General features: G+C 34.4%; 4 protein-coding genes across 4 annotated transcripts; 3 read left to right on the forward strand and 1 right to left on the reverse strand.

The window, feature by feature from the left end:
• Positions 1-1923: 1923 nt before the first annotated feature.
• LOC107477037 (uncharacterized) lies at positions 1924-3565 on the forward strand. Its single transcript, XM_016097003.3, has 3 exons — positions 1924-2178; positions 2280-3065; positions 3407-3565. The coding sequence occupies exons 1-2, from the start codon at positions 2076-2078 to the stop codon at positions 2600-2602; spliced, it is 426 nt and encodes a 141-aa protein (XP_015952489.1). The 5' UTR covers positions 1924-2075; the 3' UTR covers positions 2603-3065; positions 3407-3565.
• A 1164-nt stretch (positions 3566-4729) lies between these two features.
• On the forward strand, positions 4730-5557 carry LOC107477036 (uncharacterized). The gene has a single exon (XM_016097002.1). The coding sequence runs from the start codon at positions 4730-4732 to the stop codon at positions 5555-5557; it is 828 nt and encodes a 275-aa protein (XP_015952488.1).
• An 881-nt stretch (positions 5558-6438) lies between these two features.
• LOC127745548 (uncharacterized) lies at positions 6439-7674 on the forward strand. The gene is made up of 3 exons (XM_052258345.1): positions 6439-6587; positions 6677-7218; positions 7314-7674. Exons 2-3 carry the CDS (start codon positions 6679-6681, stop codon positions 7560-7562), a joined length of 789 nt encoding a protein of 262 aa, XP_052114305.1. The 5' UTR covers positions 6439-6587; positions 6677-6678; the 3' UTR covers positions 7563-7674.
• A 10249-nt stretch (positions 7675-17923) lies between these two features.
• Positions 17924-19475, reverse strand: LOC107477035 (pollen-specific leucine-rich repeat extensin-like protein 1). The gene is made up of 3 exons (XM_016097001.1): positions 18882-19475; positions 18643-18801; positions 17924-18343 (listed from the first exon to the last, which is right to left on the reverse strand). Exons 1-3 carry the CDS (start codon positions 19473-19475, stop codon positions 17924-17926), a joined length of 1173 nt encoding a protein of 390 aa, XP_015952487.1.
• Between the last annotated feature and the right edge of the window lie 1176 nt (positions 19476-20651).

A 20651-nucleotide genomic window follows, 5' to 3' on the forward strand; every position in this document is an offset into this window, starting at 1 on the left:
TTTTCAAAAATTAATCAAAATATTATGCTGTAATTTAGCTCATAATAAAAAACGGAAAATTGTGTGTGTGACTGTAACTATGTGTGTAAAGGTGACAGTGTGAGGTAAAAAACAAAGGATTTGGATCCTCTAAAGTTTGAATTTGACTTTAGAGAATAAAGTGTGATCTCTCACCATTGATTTCATAGGTAGGACCAAAAATAAATATGAAAGAGAAACTATTCAAAGGTAGAAGATCACACTTTACTATCTAAAGTGAAATTCAAACTTTAGAAGATCCAAATCCAAAAACAAGCATATAAAGTCATGTGTCACTTTTCTTCTCTTGACACATATAGTCAGCATACTCTGCTTTTTTTTAACTATAAGCACCATAGAATCTCCCATTTAGATTAAAGGTAAATTCAGGACAAATTTATGCTGTGTGGCCAATTGCAAGCAAGATCTTGTTACTCACAAAAATCATAAGTGCTCAATTGTTAAGGGGAAAAAAAGGTTTGACTCTTTATACCCTTTGTGCATTTACACAATCTTGTGGATCAATATTATCTCAATTTTTTAATGTAATTGCTGAGGTCTTTAGCATTGATAGTTTGTGACAAGAATATTCTTTTTCCCCAGGGGTTGTGTGACATTAAAAGTATTTCAACTATTTCCATAATTATTGCCAAAACTACTTTACAAAAAACAATAGTGTAATTAGTTGCTACGGAGTGCATTCTAAAATTATCTGGATTTGTTTGCATCAATGGCGACTCCTCCCGGCTTTGAGCCAAATGAAGAAGCCCTGAAAGAAGCTAAGAAATTCACCTCAGATAATCCATTTTTCATGGTCAAAGTCACTCTAACCTCTTTATTTCCCGTTTTTAATATTAAAATTAATATTCTCTTTATTTCTGATCAAAGTCACTCAAACCTCTTTGTCTAGCTCAAGTTTGATTTCTATTGGAGTTATTCTCAGCTACAAAAAATCAAGAGTATCTTTCTAAGTGACATAATATTATTTATGGCGGGTTCCAATCCAACTACTCAATTTCACCATTTATAAAAGTCACAACTTCCCAAATTTCACGGCAAAGTCCAAGTTATTTTAGAAGTTAGTTACACGTTATTGGTAGTGGTAAGTGGTAACACCGTAACAGTTTGTTGAGCTAGCAGAGTTTGTTAGTCCAAGTCACCAGTCTCTTAACAGTTTCTCTCAACCCAGCTTTCTCTATTTTATTGTTATGGTCATTTTACAAATCAGATGCACAGATTTATTTTTGAAAAAATTACAAATTTTATAATTTTAAATCCAGCTATTCAATTCTTTAAATATATTCCTTCTGTCTTTAAATAATTATATTGAAAAGAAAAAAATATTGATTAATATGTATTGCTTTTTTTTTAATAATAAACAATACTTCTCCAAATATATCTTTTGATATGCTAAATTTTTATCTTGTTAAATTATATATATTAAAAATACAAATTTACTTGTCATAAAAAAAAATCAGTTTTCTAGTTTAGGCTAATAATATATATTGGTACCTAATTTTACTTCATGCAATAGCTTTTAAAGATAATTTTTTTGGCATTTCCAATTGCACAATTTTAAATAAAAGAAATTTTCACCACCATAATAAGTTTCATATTCCCTTACTACATAATTTTCATCATTCCCCATTGTTTTGGGATGTGGCTACAAATTGTTATCAACAAATTTTTTTCTTACTGAAACTTTATAATATTTTATATTTAAAATGTTCTATTTTAATTAATTAATTCTAACTTTATTTTTTATGTAAATTAAATTAGAGCTTTATTTTTATTTCAGTTTGTGTCTTCTATTTTATACAAAACTTAATACTGAGATTTATTTCAATTTGTTTTTCAAATATTAGTATTTTTATCTCTATCTCTCTTTCAAATGTTACCTAAAGTCTCACAATAGCTTTTAAAGATAATTTTGTTTCACAATACGAATGGCAAATTTGCCAAAACTAGGCATGTGTTATGCCTACTTTCATTCATATTGGAGTTTTTCCTTTGCTGATTAAAGAAATAGGACCAGAGTTTTCTCTACCTTTATATCTATGTTACAAGAAGAGGCTGAGGGTCATCATAATATGATATCTGCTTGCTCTGACGGTCCAATATATCAAAATGATGCGGCCGGACCCAGCAATATGGTGGAAGGTACGGTATCCTTCCTTGTTCTGGCTACCATCAAGAGCTTATAGTAATGGTAACATACTAACATGTTTGCTGTTTTCAATTATTATTTTCCAAATAAACAGGTTTGCCACGTTCAAATGAGGCTGTTGGTATCAGTAACAGTGGTCTTGAAACTTGCATTAAAGAAATACATGAAAAGTTTGATGAATTAAGCATATTGGAAGAACTACGTAACGAAGAACGGCAGTGGCTAGAGTATTGTGGCAGGAAGAACAAAATGAATGATTGGTTAAAGAAAGTAGAAGGCCTGAAAGAAGAAGCAGCTCAGATATTGCTGCATCATGATGCTTTGCAAGACCCTCAAAAGGAAATAGATGATTTGGAAAGCAAATTAACCAAGCTGTACCGTGAAATGCCTCGCAAGATTTCTTTTTTTGATTCTTGAGATTAAATATTTCATGTGGAAACAAAGAGTTAAGCCTCAAAGTAGTCTCTGAAATTATTAATTACCCAAATTGGTACCTGAAGTTAAACGCCGGGACTCAGTGTTGTCCTTCCGACACATTTCTTCTAGGTGGTGTCATCGGAAAGCTGATGTGGCTAATTTGGTGACACGCGGGCAAGGCTAAAACGACGTGGTTTTGATAGTGGCGCGTAAATGGCCGAAAACGACGTCGTTTTACTCCAAAAGTTGGTTTTGAAGACTCCCCCATCAAACGTTAATGTAACACATTGTCTTCCCTCCCTCAAAATATAACACAAACCCCTCCTCCCCTTTACTCGTCAATGGCGGTGGTTGGATTGTGGTAACTGTAGCGATTTCTGTGGAGCACGACTGCTATATAGCATCGGATATCGTCATCTGCCTCAAACGAAGACTGTATCGAAGGCTTGTCTCTCTGAAAAAGGTAAGGAAAAAAGAAAAAATATAATGTGATATAAGGAATGCTCTATTTTTTGTTAAGGTTGTTAGTTTAATCTCTTCAGTAGTTAGAAACAATTTTTTGGAGTGTTATCTGTGGGTATGCATGTTTGTGTTTCACAATATTTAGCTATGGTTTGATCGCAACTAGTTTTCTGAGTGGTTAGGCTAATGAAAGTGTTGACTGTATGAGGGCTGTTTGTCATGGGAAAATGCTATTTTTTTATCTATTATGCTTTGCTGCATTTACAGTTAATGTGGTTTCCAACTTGTTAATATGGTTGAAGATGATGAGGTTGATCATGAAATTTTGTTTCTAAATTGCAGATGGGAGACCCTTAGATTACCATCATATTTCACCATAGAGGCTTATTCGTCACAGAGCGTGATGGAACTGTGAATTACAGTGGTGGACAGATTTCTGAGTTGTCAAGAGTTGATGTAGACACGGTGGATGTATTTTTTGTCCGAGACTACTATAAGACACTTGGGTATGTCAATGTGACTCACTGTTGGTGGCTGATTCCTAATAGGCCATTGCAAAGTGGTCTTAGAGCTTTGACACATAACAAAGAGCTCATGGAGATGTGTTATGCTGCTCAGACCAACAAGGAAATTGTCCATATGTATTATGAACATGGGGTCTCTGAACCTGTGTTTGATGAGAAAACAGGACTAGCATCATCCAAAGGCAAGGAGTTGATAGTGCTACCAGACCCTATTCCACATACATACCCCAGCATCAATGTGACAGCCAATACAATTTTCACCGCATCACCACCAGTTCCAACTTCAGAACCAATGAACACCACAATTCCTACTCCAACAACAATCTCCCAACTATGCCTACTGATAAAGGTATTTCAAGACCAAAGCATAAGAGTCACACTACTGCAACTTCTGTTAGTTATTCTAAATCACCACCCAAAGAAATGGCAGCATCCACAACTGCTACTCCCACTGTTAAGCCCACCCCACCACCAAAAATAATGGCCAAATCCACAGTTGCTACTACTTCTAAGCCCAACCCAGGACCAAAAAGAATGGGTCAGTCCACTGCTACTCCTACTAACAAGCCCAACCCACCACCAAAGTCAACGGCCCAACCCACTTCAAAACCTCTAACAAGATCAACATCACAAAAATCAAGGAGGTCTGAAATACCAAAGAAAGGCCCTCAAAAAGTAAAGAATGCAGCATTACATGCTAGGAGGCCTTTAACAAGATCAGCTGCAACTGGAATTTTTGGAAGAGCATCTGTTAAGGAAAGGATCTTGAGACTGTGTTTGTTAGCTTGTTTAGTGAGAAAGAATCTTCAGGCTCCCATGACAGTTATGATAATGTAGAGGACGAACCGTATAGGCCTGCTACTGATGATGTCTCTAGTGAGGAAGAAGAAGTGGTTGGGAAGAGATCAACTGAAAAGAAGAGTGATGCTAAAAAGAGGATTACAATAGATAATAAAGAAGTTAATGAAAAGATTTCAGTTATGCTTGAGGATGATGGGATTGTGTGTGCAGAGTCAGGGTCTGAAGATGATGAATTCTTCTTTAGTCCGATTCCTAAGGTTGTGAAACGAGAGCATATTATGATGCTCAAGATGGAGCTTATGATGAATCTGATGGTGGAGAGTCTTGGCACTCTGAGGAAATGAAGACTCCACTGAACTCTGAGGATGAGTTAGACGAGGTTGAGTTAGATGAGGTGTTTCCGGTATTTAGGGAAGGAGAAAGGTTTGGTGAGCTTAAACTAAAGGTTGTGATGAAATTTAATTCGAAGATGGAATTCAAGGAAGCTGTTCGTGAGTACTGTATCCAGGAGGGAAGGCGGATCTGGTGGAAGAAGAATGACAATTTAAGGATGAGGGCTGTTTGTAAGGGAGAGGAGTGTGGCTGGGTAGTATATGCTTCCATGGACAGTGAGGGTAACTGCTGGCAGATCAAGACATTTATGGATGATCACACTTGTCCTAGAGAGACTAAGAACAGGCTAGCTAACAGGAAGTGGCTGGGTTGCAAACTGGTTAGGAAATTAAGAAAATATCCCAACCTTAGACATTGTGAAGCTGCCCAGTACTTTAAGAGCAAGTGCAACTTGGACTTCAACAAGTCTTCACTGACAAGGGCTCTAGGGGATGCTAGGACCATAGTTTATGGAGATGCTGCTACCCAGTATGGTATGGTTAGGGATTACGGGTTGACATTACTGAAAACTAATCTTGGCTCCACTGTTAGTATTGGTGTTACAGCTCATCCCAATCCTGATGAAGATCCAACTTTTGATAGGATGTACATTTGCCTTGATGGGTGTAAAAGAGGGTTCAAGGCTGGCTGTAGACCACTTATAGGGTTGGACGGAGCATTTCTAAAAACAAAACATGGTGGTCAAATCCTCTCTGCAATTGGTCAAGACGCAAACAATCACATTTATGTGATTGCTTATGCAATAGTGTCCATCGAAAACACAGAGAATTGGTGATAGTTTCTGGAATTTCTGCACCAAGACTTGGGTGACTACAAGCAAGATGGTTGGTGTTTTATTTCAGACATGCAAAAGGTATGCATATCTATTGCTAGTTATCCTAAATAATAGTAGTGATTCTTAGATATACCTGCTGCTGAGTAGTGAATAATAGTAGTATAAATTGAATAATTGTTGTGTAAATTAAATAATTGTTGAATTGAATATCTGCTGGTTTATAAACACAAATCTGTTTACGCATATTGAGTAATTGTTGTATGCTGCATAGTTGATGGTTGCATTATAGGGGGTAGTATCTGTGTACTCAGCTAAGCGAAGGACCAAGTTGATGTCACTTACACAACTTTAGGGACCACTATGAGTTCATTAAAATAACATTAGGGACCTTTTTGAGGCTCGATTTGAAACTTTGTGACTGGCTTGTTGGATTTGCAGGGTCTAATTCATGCAGTTCAGGATGTGTTCCCAAATGTCCATCACAGATTCTGTGTATAGCATTTATGGAGGAACTTCAACAAACAGTGGAAGGATAATCATCTTAGAGGTTTGCTTTGGGAGTGTGCAAGGTCTACGACTCAAGAGGGATTTGTGGAAGGGATGAAAAAATTGGAAAAGCTAAATAAGGATGCTTGGTCTTATCTATGCAAATGGCCAAAGAATTCATGGAGCAGGGCATTCTTCAGCATTGCACCAAAAATGGACAATATCTGCAATAATGCATGTGAGATTTTCAACTCACGGATCAAGGACCCTAGAGCCAAGCCTATTATCACACTGTTGGAGGAGGTCAGGATGTACATCATGAGATCTATAGCCAAGAACAAGGTGAAGTTGAGGAACAATGACGGGATTCTACCTCCAATACAGAGAAGTAGGTTGGAAAAGATAAGAAAGGAATAAAAAAAATGGGTTCCCATGTGGTCTGGTGATGCAGATTACGAAATATTTGAAGTTCATGGGTGGCTTACAAATATGGCTGTGGACTTAGGCAAGAGATCATGCACCTGTGGTTTTTGACAACTAAGTGGTATGATTTTTTATGCATATTTTTTAATTTTTTTATTTTCGATTTGCAGTTCGGATTTTGTTTATGTATGGCTGTGATGTTCTATGTAGGGATGCCATGTGTGCATGCATGTGCCGCTTTGGCCAGGGCTGGTGGAAGGCTAGATGAATTCTGTCATAGCTGGTTGACCATGGAAGTATACAACAACACCTATGGCTTCCATATAAATCCAATTCCTAGCCAGGCACTGTGGGAGAAATCACCTTATAATAGACCTCAAGCACCAAAGTTCAAGAAGAAGTCAAGGCCAATCAAGAAGAAAAGAAGAAAGGATGCTGATGAGGAGCCAAGTAAAGGCAAGAAGCAGAAGACCTCAATGAAGAGAGTTCATAAAAAAGGACATTGTCGCTATTGTGGTGAATCTGGTCACACAAAGAGGAACTGTCATAAGAGGGCCGTTGATAAAGAATCAGTTGCTGTGGCGGCGGCTGCTGCTGCTGCTAATTCTGATACTAATGGAGGTGAGGTCAACAATTCTGCTCCAACTACTGCTGTAAATGGTGGTGATGCCCCAGCTGTGTCACAGGATCAGGTTGAGATTCAGCTTGATCTTAGTCAGCCTATTATGTCAAAAACTGATGACTCGCAACAGGTGGATAATATTATTTACCCATATATATATACATGTATTGTGGTCATACATTAATTTTTCTTAGTCACTTTAAATTTTTTGTGTTTCATACATAGGTGCAACCATCTCCTGTTCGGCCATTCAAACTGCCTCCTAAGAGAAAGTTGTCCACACCCACTGCTACCACCCAACCAACCAGCACCCCATCTGCAAGCACTCCATCTCCTCCATCTGCAAGTACTCCATCTGCAAGCACTTTCCCAACAAGCAGTCATCCTGGAAGCACTGAAACAGCAACGAATCTACCAGCAATGCGATTTGTGCCTAATCTGGGATTCAAGCCACCCAGAACCAAGAATTACTGACTTAGTTTTTTATATTTAGGGACAGTAGGGTGTCTTTATTTGTCTGTTTTGCTGAAGTAATGTACTGTTTATGCTTTCTTGCTTACAATTCGAGTGTTGGAGATTGAAAACTTATGACACTTATGTTTTGAAAACTCTGATATAGTTGGTGACTATTGTTCTGGCTTTATAATGCCTTATTTTGGTGACTATTGTTCTGGCTTTATAATGCCTTATTTTGGATGTAATCACTACAATATGAAATATGAATTATGACTTTTTGAAGAGATCTGTGACAGATTTTTGGTTTTATTTTGTACTCTCATATGCAATTAACATGCTTTCCAAACACTATCAACTCTTATTTTATTGACAACAGTTATGTTTTGGATGAATAAATTGGTAGTTCATCTTGTTTCTCCAAATTCCAACATATGCAAGCACACTAGTCTCAATCACTTAAATTTTCATTTCTTTCAAACAAACTGACAGGTACAACTATAGCAACAACATGCATAATTCATTTGTTTCTTCCCAGATACAATTGGCCAAACTGCCTATCTAACTTTAAGACAAGAATAGCTACTGTAACCAGCATAAATACAAACACCAAAACTCCACCCACTTTTAGAACTCTAACTTCAGACTCTAATCTTCCAAGTTTCCAGGCAAACTTCATCTTCCATTCTTCATTGTCAATTGAAGGGCTTGCTTTACCATCACATGTGATCACATCTTCTTCAAGAATTTTATCAATCCACATAAACAAACAACACCACTTCTTGCCTACAGTCTGCACCAAGGTAAAAGAATCAACCAAATTTGTATCCAAAATTACAGCAAACAACAACAACAACAACCATTTACATTGTAGTTTGGGCAACCAACGAAGGGTCTCCCTGGATTAGAATCCGTCATTAACCATCGCAGCACTGGTCTCAAACCGCATCTGCACCATTCTGGCAAACGCGAATCCCTGTTCCTGTTCATTCTTCTCATGATGCTTCCAAACGATCGTGGGTTGTTCGAGCTTCCAGCAGCATTGCTCACGCTAGCCATTGTTGTCTGGGTATCAAGATGCTGCAGAGAAACCAACGGAAGAGACCATAAGAGAAGAAAAGGGCACTGGAGGTTGATCTTCAGATTTGGGAATTAGGGATTTTAAACTTCGAATTAGGGACCAAATTGAGTCAATAAAATTCGTTCATCCACCTCAGCTAGCCGTTATGATTGCCCGCGTGTCACCAAATTAGCCACATCAGCTTTCCGATGACGCTACTTGGAAGAAATGTGCCGGAAGAACAACACTGAGTCCCGGCGTTTAACTTCAAGTACCAATTTGGATAATTAATAATTTTAGGGACTACAATGAAGCATGAGTGTAACTTCAGGGACCACTCTGAGGCTTAGCTCGGAAACAAATCTTGCGAGTTTTTGCCAAGCTTAGTTGGTGACGTAAAGCAATTTTTGAACCAAAAAAGAAATTATCCCACCAAGTGGGAGAGCTAGTAGACTAAACAATGTCATTATGCTCTATTATAAAAAAAATAAATATTAATTGATATAATATAAATGTAAAATATAGCAATTTTATATTCTTAATCAATTTAAATTGTATTAAATATTAATTTAGTTGTCCAATAATTTGATTTTATTGACAATGCAAACAAGATAGATATAAGCAATTATGCATATTTTGTTTACATTGTAAACCATGTATAAACATGATTTCTTTATATAATTAATAAACTTGTATTCCTTATCTACAAGTAAGATTAATATTGAAACCAACTATTCCCATTGAGGGAATGTTTCAGAAAAGAAGACAACTTTGGTGAAAAAAAAAAACTTATGTGGTAGATTGCTTAAACTTCTCTTCTACAAGCTCAATGCAACGATACAAAACAAGTTCAAGTGGGTTCAAAGTACACACAGCGTCAACTGCTAGTTGATCATAATCATTCGTGTTCTCATTCATAATCCCACTCACCAAGGTGCGGAAAGGACGCAGCCATTCATTGTAGGCCTTCACTAAATTGCTCCTAGACAATACTCCAGTGTGGTTTGTCTTTCGTGATATAAATAAGGACCAAAACCTTCACTTTTAAGTTTGATTGAATTTGCTAATGACAAAGATACGCAAAAAGTAAAATTTTGTCCTACTAGATAGGATCGACAACGTGATCAGAAAGAAGGTGTGTATCACTATCCCACTTAAAAAAAAAATCAGAAATAATAAAGTGTAAATCTTGCACCTGAGATGAACATTAAAAAAGAAAAAAAAAATAGCATAGAATGAAAAATATTGGGCTCTGTCAAACTCCCAATTCAGATGACCTTTAGTCCTTTATTGCCAAATTCTAAAAAAAAAAGTTTTTCTTAAGTATACCAAAAATAAATTTGAATTTTTTTTAGAATAGAGATACCTATTTTATTTCCATTATGCCATTTTTTCAGGCAATGGTATACACATTTGTCCCAAGATATGAGAAACAAAGTAATACTTTGAGTATAATTTTTATACAAAGAATTTTATATGATAATTTACTTAAGTTTATCTGTTTAGATAAATTTGCAGATAAATCCAACAATTGATTATAACGTGAAATATATAACCAGATGGCTATGTAAATTAAGGAGATTTGCTGCAATGTCCATTTTCGTAACAAATCATTATTATAAAATATCATCTATGTGGCTATGTAATGACATCCTCAAATGAACTTTACAAGCTATATAATAATTCAAATAACATTGCTGATTAATTTACATATTTTAATCATATATATTGACATCTTCTAAAGTCAACCAACAAATTTTGTATACTAATCTTAGGGTGTAAATGAAATATCATACTAATACTGTAAAACATAAATTCCGATGATATGACTAAAAACCAAGACTATGAATAATTGTGATAAGACAAGCAAAAGCAATGCATACTTTAGAGAAAAACAAACAGCGCACACAGAGAATGCTACTTCTTCTATTAATCATTCATACCCTGAAGCAGCATGCTTTTCCCCCCATTTCTGTTGAAGAAAAACTAGAAAGGAGTATAGGCCATATATCAAGGATAACTTCATTGTTGATTTCACTTGGTTTCACAATTTACATTGTTTATCACCCATGGTTTCATTCGGTTGTTATATTCGGAAATGGATCCTCTCCATTTTTTTTAACACTTGAAAGAATAAAGTGTGATCTCTCACCTTTAATTCTATAAGTGGGACCAAAATTAAATAGGAGAGAGAGAGCAATGAAGGGTGAGATCCTACACTAGACACTATCCAGTTTTTATTCCATTAGAGAGGATCCACTCCCGTTATATTCTTTCAACCTTCTAATAACTTGTACTATGCAATATTTGTTTTTTTAGAAAATGATATAATTGATAAAACTTGTATTGCAATTTCAAGCAGCAAGTGAGATAGATTATTAGATTTCTAGAACTAATATACAAATGTTCTATTCATGTCGGGAGAAGGATGCAAAGGATAATATTGAGATTCCAAATATTAGATGGGAGATTTTTTGAGCTGATGAGGTCTTATAAATTCTGCAGCCATATCTTTTATAGAAACTTCCTAGTAGTTTTTGGGGGGGCTAATATATATGTTGGCGATATTAGTTTTTCAATTGTCTGTGTTATCTTGGCACAGGATTTATTATTGATGAAAAGCCACAGATTAAAGAAGTATGCAATGTTCTAGTAAGAGGCATTTTAGCTAGGGTGCAACCAAGCATTGAATTGCCACCAGTTTTTCAAGTCACACAGGCTAGCAGTCCCAATCATAGATTCAATGTTTCAAGAAAGAAATCATACTGCTTTCACGGTCTCTGGCAAGCCCAATACCTATAGAGGAAAGCTAAGTTTTTAATTGTCAAGTTTACTATAAGAAGCATAATGAGATAGTAAGACCATAATTCTGGCAGAATATAGAAGATAGAACATCTGTTTAATGAAAAATGAAAACATCAACTAGCACCGTGTTTATATACATAAATTTGATGAATTTAAATTTTCCAAAATTAGTTACTATCATCTGATGTCTTTCAGCAAGCACAACCACCAATATATGTCAAGGAAACCTTTTACAACCAACATTTCGTTCATTTAGCACTAACAAACAATATAACACCCTATGACTATGAGTATATTAGAGATTATAGATATTGACATATAGAAAGATATTGGGATATTAATATTCTATTTATTTGATCGATGACTAGATTTGTATATACTGGATCAACTGAAATCGCTCTGGATATTGGGATACTAATATTCTATTTTATTTGAAGTGCTTGGGCAGCGACTATTGCCTGCGCAGCAGCCACTGCAGCAGCAGACGGAGCCATAGGAGCTTGGTAAGTGTTCCCACATTGAGGTCGTTACAGTTAATGCAATCATTAGCAAATTATGAGGTGGGTGATTCGACTTACAATCGACTTTTATACATCGCCCATTAAGATAATCACCGAAAATTTTCCTAATGGGTAATTTTTGTCTAACATGTAGAAAAGGGTATTTAAGTCTTTTAAAAAATTAAATAAATTTTTTTATTTTTATTAAATTATAAGGATATTTTAGTAAAAGTAGTGATATAATATATATTTTTTTAAAAGATAATTAGATGTTGATGTGAAAAATAAATTCTGCATGGCTTATTGTTATTTGTCTAAATTTTAAACGTATCGGTACGTATAAATTTATTATCGTACAGGAGCAAACACCTTTTAACATTACTTAAAAAGTATTATTACATATATATTTTTTTATATGAATTTCACATAAAATTTCAAATTAATTTTTATGTGACATCTTATAAAATTTAAAATACAAATTAAACTAAAACTAAGTATTAGAGATACTCTTACTACTAAAAAAGTTATTTTAACTATAATAATAGACACAATAGCATGCACCTTTTATATTTTAATGAAATTAAATTACCTCAAACAATGATTGGCCAGTACCAATGATAAAATCAACAGTACCTTGAATAGTACAAAACTTGTAGTAATGTCTTTTTTAATTGTCCCATAAAGTGTCTTGCAATCCAAATAATCAAACTTTTTAAAAATAAGACTTGTCTCCACTTATCGATACAGCTACTGCAGGAATCCTGGGGTTTTTATTATTGGATTATTGTATGTATTTTGGAATAGAATACATACAACAATCGAATAAAAAAAACCAATTAAAATAGTTAGGAGAAGTACTTTAATTTTTTTATCCATTAAAATTAATATAATGTATAAAAAATATTAAGTCAGTTATTCAAATGCTGTTAGTTATGGTGTTAGAAGATCAAGATATTTTATGCAGATCCTTGTCCAGAGATGTTTATGTAAAAGGAGTCATTTTTTGTTCTTTCAGGATTGAAGTTTTGCAATTGAATATGGCCAATGTGCTTTTGGAGAAAGGGATTGATTTGAATGCAGAGGATGAAGAAGGGTATGCTAATATCATGCACAAATACGTGAAAAATTCATAGAGAAGCTTTTGTGCTGATATGGCAGAGGTTTTGGTGAAGAAAGGTGCTGATGTTGAAGCCAGGAGTAAGAAGGGTATCACTGCTTTTGTGCTAATGTGGTTTGTCCATAAGAGTGAACTCGTATCGTTGCCCTTTTTGTACTTCATCTCCTAACTTGATAGTACATCAAACACAAACTTGGTTTGCTGAAGATAAATATTTTGGATCTAATCTTTGCTGTTCAATCAGGCTTTTTTTTCACAATTTAGTTCCACTTCTCTATTTCAGGTTCAATCTTTCTTTCCAAGAAAGCATTTATCTTTCTCTCCAAGATAAATACCTTTATTTAAAGCATCCTTCTCTTTTAGAATTTTTACTGCTACATTTTTGTTTATTCCTGATAATAGAGATTGAAGATTTTTCCCCTAATGATTTGTGGATACCATGCATTCAAAAGATGAGGCATTGGTTTCTTTCATGTTAGATTGTTATCTAGTAACTCATATTTTGCATTCTGTATATATTTCTATTTTGACATGACTCACAAGAAAGCTGCATATGTCCTCATTAAACAAGCAATTTTATCCTTTGTTATTCTCATCTATCTTGTTGCTTCTTGCGACTCTTGGTAAGTTTGTTAAAGTTTTCTTTAACTAATTATTTTGATTCTTTCTTTTGAACTTTGTTGCCAAGGTACAAGGGCTCTAGGATGATGATAGACCATTATTGTTGGCATCTTGGATTTTTTTCATGTTTAACATTTGATTTGGAAGATGTCGTGATTATATTTCTCTTTCTGATTATTTTGAATTTACATTTAAAAGGTTTATCAATGATCTGATAAAAAATGTAGAAGTTTTCCATTATTTTATCAATCTTTCTTCAGTATATAAAAAGGACAATTTTAACATAATAGATGGTGAAAAATATAATCAAGTTATATAATCAAGTTGTATAGGACGACTTTACCAAGAGTGTTTGAAAGCGGCGGAATTAGGATGCTCATCAGGTCCAAATACACTTATATGGTAGCATCTACTATTGTCAAAGTTGTTGATGCCCTGAGTCAAACCTTGAATCAAGACCCACCCATGTTTCAATTTTCCTTAATGTTCTATATGGCAATACCATATTTTGTTTCTAGGCACCGTAAGTATAAAAGTTTTTTATACAAACAATTAATCATATATTAGAATAAGACCTGCGTAATGCGTGGACAGTAAATTAATAATAGTATATAATAAATATTAAAAATAATTATATTTTGTAGAATTAAATTAAATATGTGTAAACTAAAGTTAAATTTAAAAGGTGTTTTGTTTAAAATAATTTATAATACAAAAGATTTAGATATTGGAGTTGTACAAAGTGATATTTTTATTTGATGATTTGATTTTTGTATTTGTTTTAGTCGATGGACTTTGTATTTTTCTTTGACCCACTCTGTTAGACAATGTCTCAAGTGATGCAAATTCAAAATAGTCTTGGAAAATGTTTAAAATTGAATCTTTAATTTCTTTCACAGTTATGAGTAAAAAAATTGCTTTCATTGTATCTTTAATTGGCCTATACAAATCATTTGCATCTTTTATTTTTAAATTTTTTATAGTATAGATTTTTTCTTCTTGTAACAAATGTTTAAATTTGTTCATCATATTTCTCTTCACAATTATATGAAGATGTGTTCCCAGCAGTGTTAGTAAATCATAGTTAATAATTAGTTAAAAAGGAACAATGAATAGCATATTAAAAAAAGTATAATTATAATGATATTAAAATACAATTATATATAAAGTATTATAAAATAATACAAAAAGTATAAAAAGAAAAAATAATTAAAGTTTTTTTTCGTAAATTCAATTTAAAAATATAATAAATATTTTATTTTGTACTTTTTTATCTAATATAATCATTTCTAAGTAAAGAGACTTTTTTATTTGTGGGTGTTAATGTTTTCCATAAATGAACCACGCGAACTTTGATAAACCAATTATCTTTTTGTTTGGTGATATTGTCCAAAGAATGATGCTCCATTGAGTAATTTGAGATGTTGTGTAGTTCGGAAATAAATTTTTTGTGCTAAATTTGATATCATTTGAATGAATAGTGATAAGAAACTTATATAAGTAGTTCAAATAGTATGAAATTTGAATATTTGTAACGTAAAATTTATTATGATTATTAATATTATTATTACATTTGTAAATTGTAATATAAATGTTTATTATATTTAATGAGTTATTTATAGAAATTAACAAATTAATTATTGGAGTTATAAATTTATTGTATTGTTTATAACGGTGAGATATAATAAATATATGGATATGGATTGAATGTCTTTGTAGGTTACAAATATGATTATAAATTTTTGTATATTTTTTTACTGATCTGAAAATAATAGTTGATTTAGTAAAAATTGAGTGGTTGATTCTAATATTTTGCCAAATAAGCGATGTTGCTGAATGCTGACATAGCATTAATAAAAAGAAAAAAATATTTTAAAAGTAATATGGTTAAACTTATGTATCTTCTTTTATATATTAAAAATAGATTATCGCTAACAAAATACCTAAATTCATTGATATTTTTATCTAAAAAATATAATAAATAATAGGATAAAATACTGTTTTAGTATTTAATATTTGAATTAAATTCTAATTTTATTCTTAAAATTTGAAATATGTTATTTTTATTACAAACTACTTATTTTATTAAATTTGATCTAAAGAGATATGAAAATATTTTCATCGGTTATTTCACAACTAAAAAAATTTACAAAATTTATATTAAAGACTCTAAAATTATGAAAACAATTATGCATGTCATATTTTGTGAATCTAATGCTATTTTTAATATTTCTTTATATGATATTGCAGATAAAACAAAGGTAACAATCAGCTTTAGACAAAGTGCGATTACTGAAGTACAATCAAATTTTACAACTGTCGAAAATTTAAAGGACAAAATAGAATTATCTCTTATTTCTGCAAAAATCATTGTATCTGAAAAACTTCAAAAAGTGTAGTACAAAATCGGCTTAAAATTTTTTTAAATTGAGAGGACGAAAACTCCTTTAGAATTATCTTAAACAATTTATTATTAGAGATTCAACACATAATTACCACAAAATCTTCTGCAAAGCTGGAACTAAATAATATTGCATTTATTTTAACAATTGAACTTCAAAATGTTGAAGAGTTACTTGTTGATCCATCATGGGATTAAAGCGATGAAAGAACAGTTGAAATAGGAGTTCGAAAAGACTAAGGTTTCGATTTTGGTTTCTAATAAGAAAGTCACTGGAACCAAATAGCTATTCAAAAACAAGTTTAAAAAAGATGACAAGATTGTTAGAAATAAATTAAAACTTGTGGCTCAAAGATATGATCAAGAAGAAAAAATAGATTTGGATGAATCATTTATTCTAGTTGTTCAAATGGAAGCAATAAGCTAAGGTGGCTGCTCGTTTATGCTGCCTTCAAGGATTTAAATTATACCAAATGAAAGTAAAGTGTGCTTTTTAATTGGTATAATAAATAAAAAGATATATCTGGTTCAACCTCCTAATTTTAAACATATTTTTTTTTTGAGAAAAGGACAAATAAGTCCTTGACCTTTTACCCTGCGGACATTTTCGTCCCTGAGCATTGGAAAATACATTTAAATTCCTAACCTCCTTGAAAATATGACGAATCTGTCTCTCCGTCAAAAAGCCACCGTCAGACACAACAGAAAAGTCTGACGTGGCTTCCCTTCGTCTTACCTGGCATGACGGATGCCAACGTGGCATGTTAGTGAGATGGAGCATTTGGAAAGTGGACAAATAAGTCCCTGGAGCCCATAACTACGTCGTTTAGATTGGTGCCCTAATCTTGAAATTCGTTTGGCTTCTTCGTTCAGGCTGGTGGGTGGTGTGAGGAGAAGAGTTCTGCGTATGTTAACAATGGCCACGCAGGGGCATCATCAACCTCAAGAAGATGCGTAAGTGAATTTAGAGAAGAGAAGTCTGGTTCAAGCTCAGTTCCATCTGCGCTTCATGCTGGAGATGGAAACGTCGCCGTCGTACCGAGGTGTTTCTGCAGAGTTTATGCAATAATGTATATGTCGAAGACAGTTAGTAACCCTAACAGAATCTTCTTGGGTTGTCCATTCTATAAGGTAAGTTAAGGAATTTTGACTTTGGTCTGATGTTAGATGGTTACAAATAGTATCTGATCATTGAGAATTTTGACAGGGAAAGGAAGGTCATTGCAAATTTTTTGTTTGGCTCGATGAGTATCTTCCCAGAATAGGAAGCAATTGTTGCATCTGTGACAGGAAACATGTTGAAGATGTAAAAAAGGAAGAGGAATTAGATCATAGAATGGCTGTTTTGGAAGAGAAGATTGTTGCTTTAGAGAAGAAGAAGAATCCATTAGCTTGGTGTATTACTGTGATTATATGTGCTATATTTGTTGCTTTTTATGTATTTGTTGCTTGAGAGATGTAGTAATGACATCATGATAGAGAAAGGGATGTACAGAGTTTTTTCTTGTGTATTGAATCATGCTATTTTGGCAAGTTATGCATCCTGTAATCTAAATGCAACTGTAGCTATTATATGAGTATGTTCAAATTATGTTTTGAATAAGTACATAGACAAGAAAACGCTGAATTAGGCTTAAAAGTAGCATACATAATCCACGAAAGATGATGTTCGATAACAGAAAGAGTTTCCTAAAGCTTTCCAAAATGATATAGCCTCCTAAAGTACAGAGTTTGATGAAGATGAAGCTGAACATGACAAATCAAAAGTCAGCCTCACAAACACAACATCACAGATCTTAAAACTCAGCCAAAATACAAAAGCAAGTTTACTAAAACATAATACAAGGCATAGTAGAATGCCCAAAGTCACACGGTTTTTCACTTCTTTGGCACAATAGAAGGTGGGTTAGGGATGAATTTGAACATGCCAGTTGTAGTCGTGCTTGTTGGTGCTAATGTCTCCTGGGTAGCTGCTGCATTTGGTCCTAGGATGACTTGAGGAGGATGTGGGCCAGGTGGATTTGGCTGACTTTGAGGTGGGAGTGGACTGGGGTTTAGTGGAGCTGGTGGCCTGAATATCCTTTGCTTGGGCCTCATCTCTGATTGAGTTGCTTGAGCGTTTTGGTGGGTTGTGGATGGAACTTGGAGTAGAGGCCTAAAGTGTGTCCTTCTTGTAACTGGACCTGGCTTGACTTGGGGAGCTACTGCTGTTGCTGCCACAGGGTTAGAATGACCAGGGGTGACATCAGGCATGGGTGGCTGAGTAGGTATACTGTGATCCTGAGTAGATGGAGCATCCTGTCCAAACATTTACATACAGACAATGCTTAGCATACAAAAATCAGACACATGATATAGCTAAACACTAAAAGAAGACACATAAATCCATTGTGATAAATTAATAAGAAATATTAGGACTATAGCAGTTTACTTACACTATCAGTAGGAGCTGACTGTGAGAGTGGGAGGACTGTCAATGCCTGAGATGTGGAACCTTTCTTAACCTTCTTTGTCTTAGGTTTTCAGTTGGGGTCAGAGGGAGTCCCCTTGCAAGTCTTGTAGTTATGTCCCGTTGCACCATACTTACTACAAGTAACCTTGAATGACCTCTTAAGCTTTTCACCCTGCTGCATCATTGGCTCAGCTGGATCCTTTTGTCTGTTGTGCACCTTTGGCCTGCCTATTGGTCTCTTTATGATGGGAGGATCCGGCCTTGAATACTCGGTCCTTGTCCAAAACTCCTGACTTGGCACAGGCTGAATACAATGAGCATATGTCTTGTGGATTGACTCCATGCATAACCATGGATGCAACAGCAGCACTTATTCCTTTTTACACCTGTCTTCTTTGCAGCTGGCTTCTTTCTAGATGCCTTACTTGGCGATACAATGTTTTCCTTTGTCTTACTAACTCTCTTCCTCTTCCCTACTCTGTCAGCAGCACTATCATCACTCTCACTTTCAAATCCGGGTGGTGGAGGTTTGTAGGGCTCATCCTCCATACTCTCATACCCATCGTCCGAAGATGAACTCTGAACCTCTTCTAACATAGGACTCTTACCTTTACTTTTGTTTCCACCATCCTCCACAATCTCATGCTCATCAACTGGGTGGTCAAAGTACAGGTAAAACTCATTCGTCTGTGCATTCTTCATTTTGTTCTCATGCATGGCATTAATACCTGCATCCCCCGTCAAGATGTGCAGTCCCGACTCAACATCAGCACTCGTTGGATCATACCAATAAACTGCATTGTACGATTGGTACCCCAAACCTTTGAATAGTGTGATCAAGTCCCCAAAATTCACAAAATCCAGGTCCATTTCGGGAAACTTCTCTACCTTCCCATTCTGATAAATACGGGTTCCATCACTCGTTCTAACAAAACTACCTCCATGGTGAAAAACTGGCACGACAAACACATCAACCATCTTCCTAAACAAAAACACAAAAACCAATGATCAAAAAAGCGTACACTCAAATAGCAATGTCCTCAAACAAAAACCGAAAACAAAAAACAACCAAGAACACCCTAAACCCTAACATTCAATCACTCTCACGGGAACCACGCACATACTTTTTTAGCCACTACTATCACCATGCACAAACAGTCCTTTCACAAAACAGTTTTTACTTCCATAACCATAGAACCTGAAAATCAACACATTAAGCAGCGAAATGGATTCTTACCTCCGGTGACGAAGACGACAAATCGGACAACACTAAATGGTTCTCCCTCCTCGACAACGAATGCGCACCGAAAACCCCTCAGTCTGGGTAGTGATTTTGGAGGGAGAAACAGAGTCTTCTTGGGTTTGATCGTTGGTCTTCTTAGGGCTTAATGTTATTCTCTCTCAACTGTGTGGGTGTAATGGACATTGTACATAAGTCAAGGAGTGATAATGCAGTTAAGGGACACCAATCTAAACGACGTAGTTATGGGCTCCAGTGACTTATTTGTCCACTTTCCAAATGCTTCATCTCACTAACGTGCCACGTTGGCATCCGTCATGTCAGGTAAGACGAAGGGAAGCCACGTCAGACTTTTCCGTTGTGTCTGACGGTGGTTTTTGGACGGAGGGACAGATTCGTCGTATTTTCAAGGAGGTCAGGGATTTAAATGTATTTTCCAATGTTTAGGGACGAAAATGTTCGCAGGGTAAAAAGTGAAGGACTTATTTGTCCTTTTCTCTTTTTTTTCAATATGTTTTTAAACATGCTAAAATTGTTTATGATTTGACACAAGTTTTTAGAGTCTAGTATGAAAAGTTTAATTTTTTTTAAATGATTTTCAAAGAGAAAACACAAATACTATTCTATTTATTAAAAGCTCTTTTGATCAAATTATTATTGTTTAAGTATATTTAATTTAGATGATATTGTTTTTGGTTTGGTTAACAAGTCTTTTGAATGCAGATTTTGTAAAGTTGATGCCTAGCGAATTTGATAAAACATAAAAGTATGATGAGGGAATTAATATTTTTTTTTTGGATTATAAATTAAACAAACTCCTTAAAGCGTCTTCCTACATAAAAAGAATATGCAAAGAAGCTAGTAAAAGAGTTTAGAATAGAATATGCTAAATCTATAGGAATACCCATGCATCT

Source organism: Arachis duranensis, chromosome 3, assembly GCF_000817695.3.
Source record: "Arachis duranensis cultivar V14167 chromosome 3, aradu.V14167.gnm2.J7QH, whole genome shotgun sequence".
NCBI lineage: Eukaryota > Viridiplantae > Streptophyta > Magnoliopsida > Fabales > Fabaceae > Arachis > Arachis duranensis.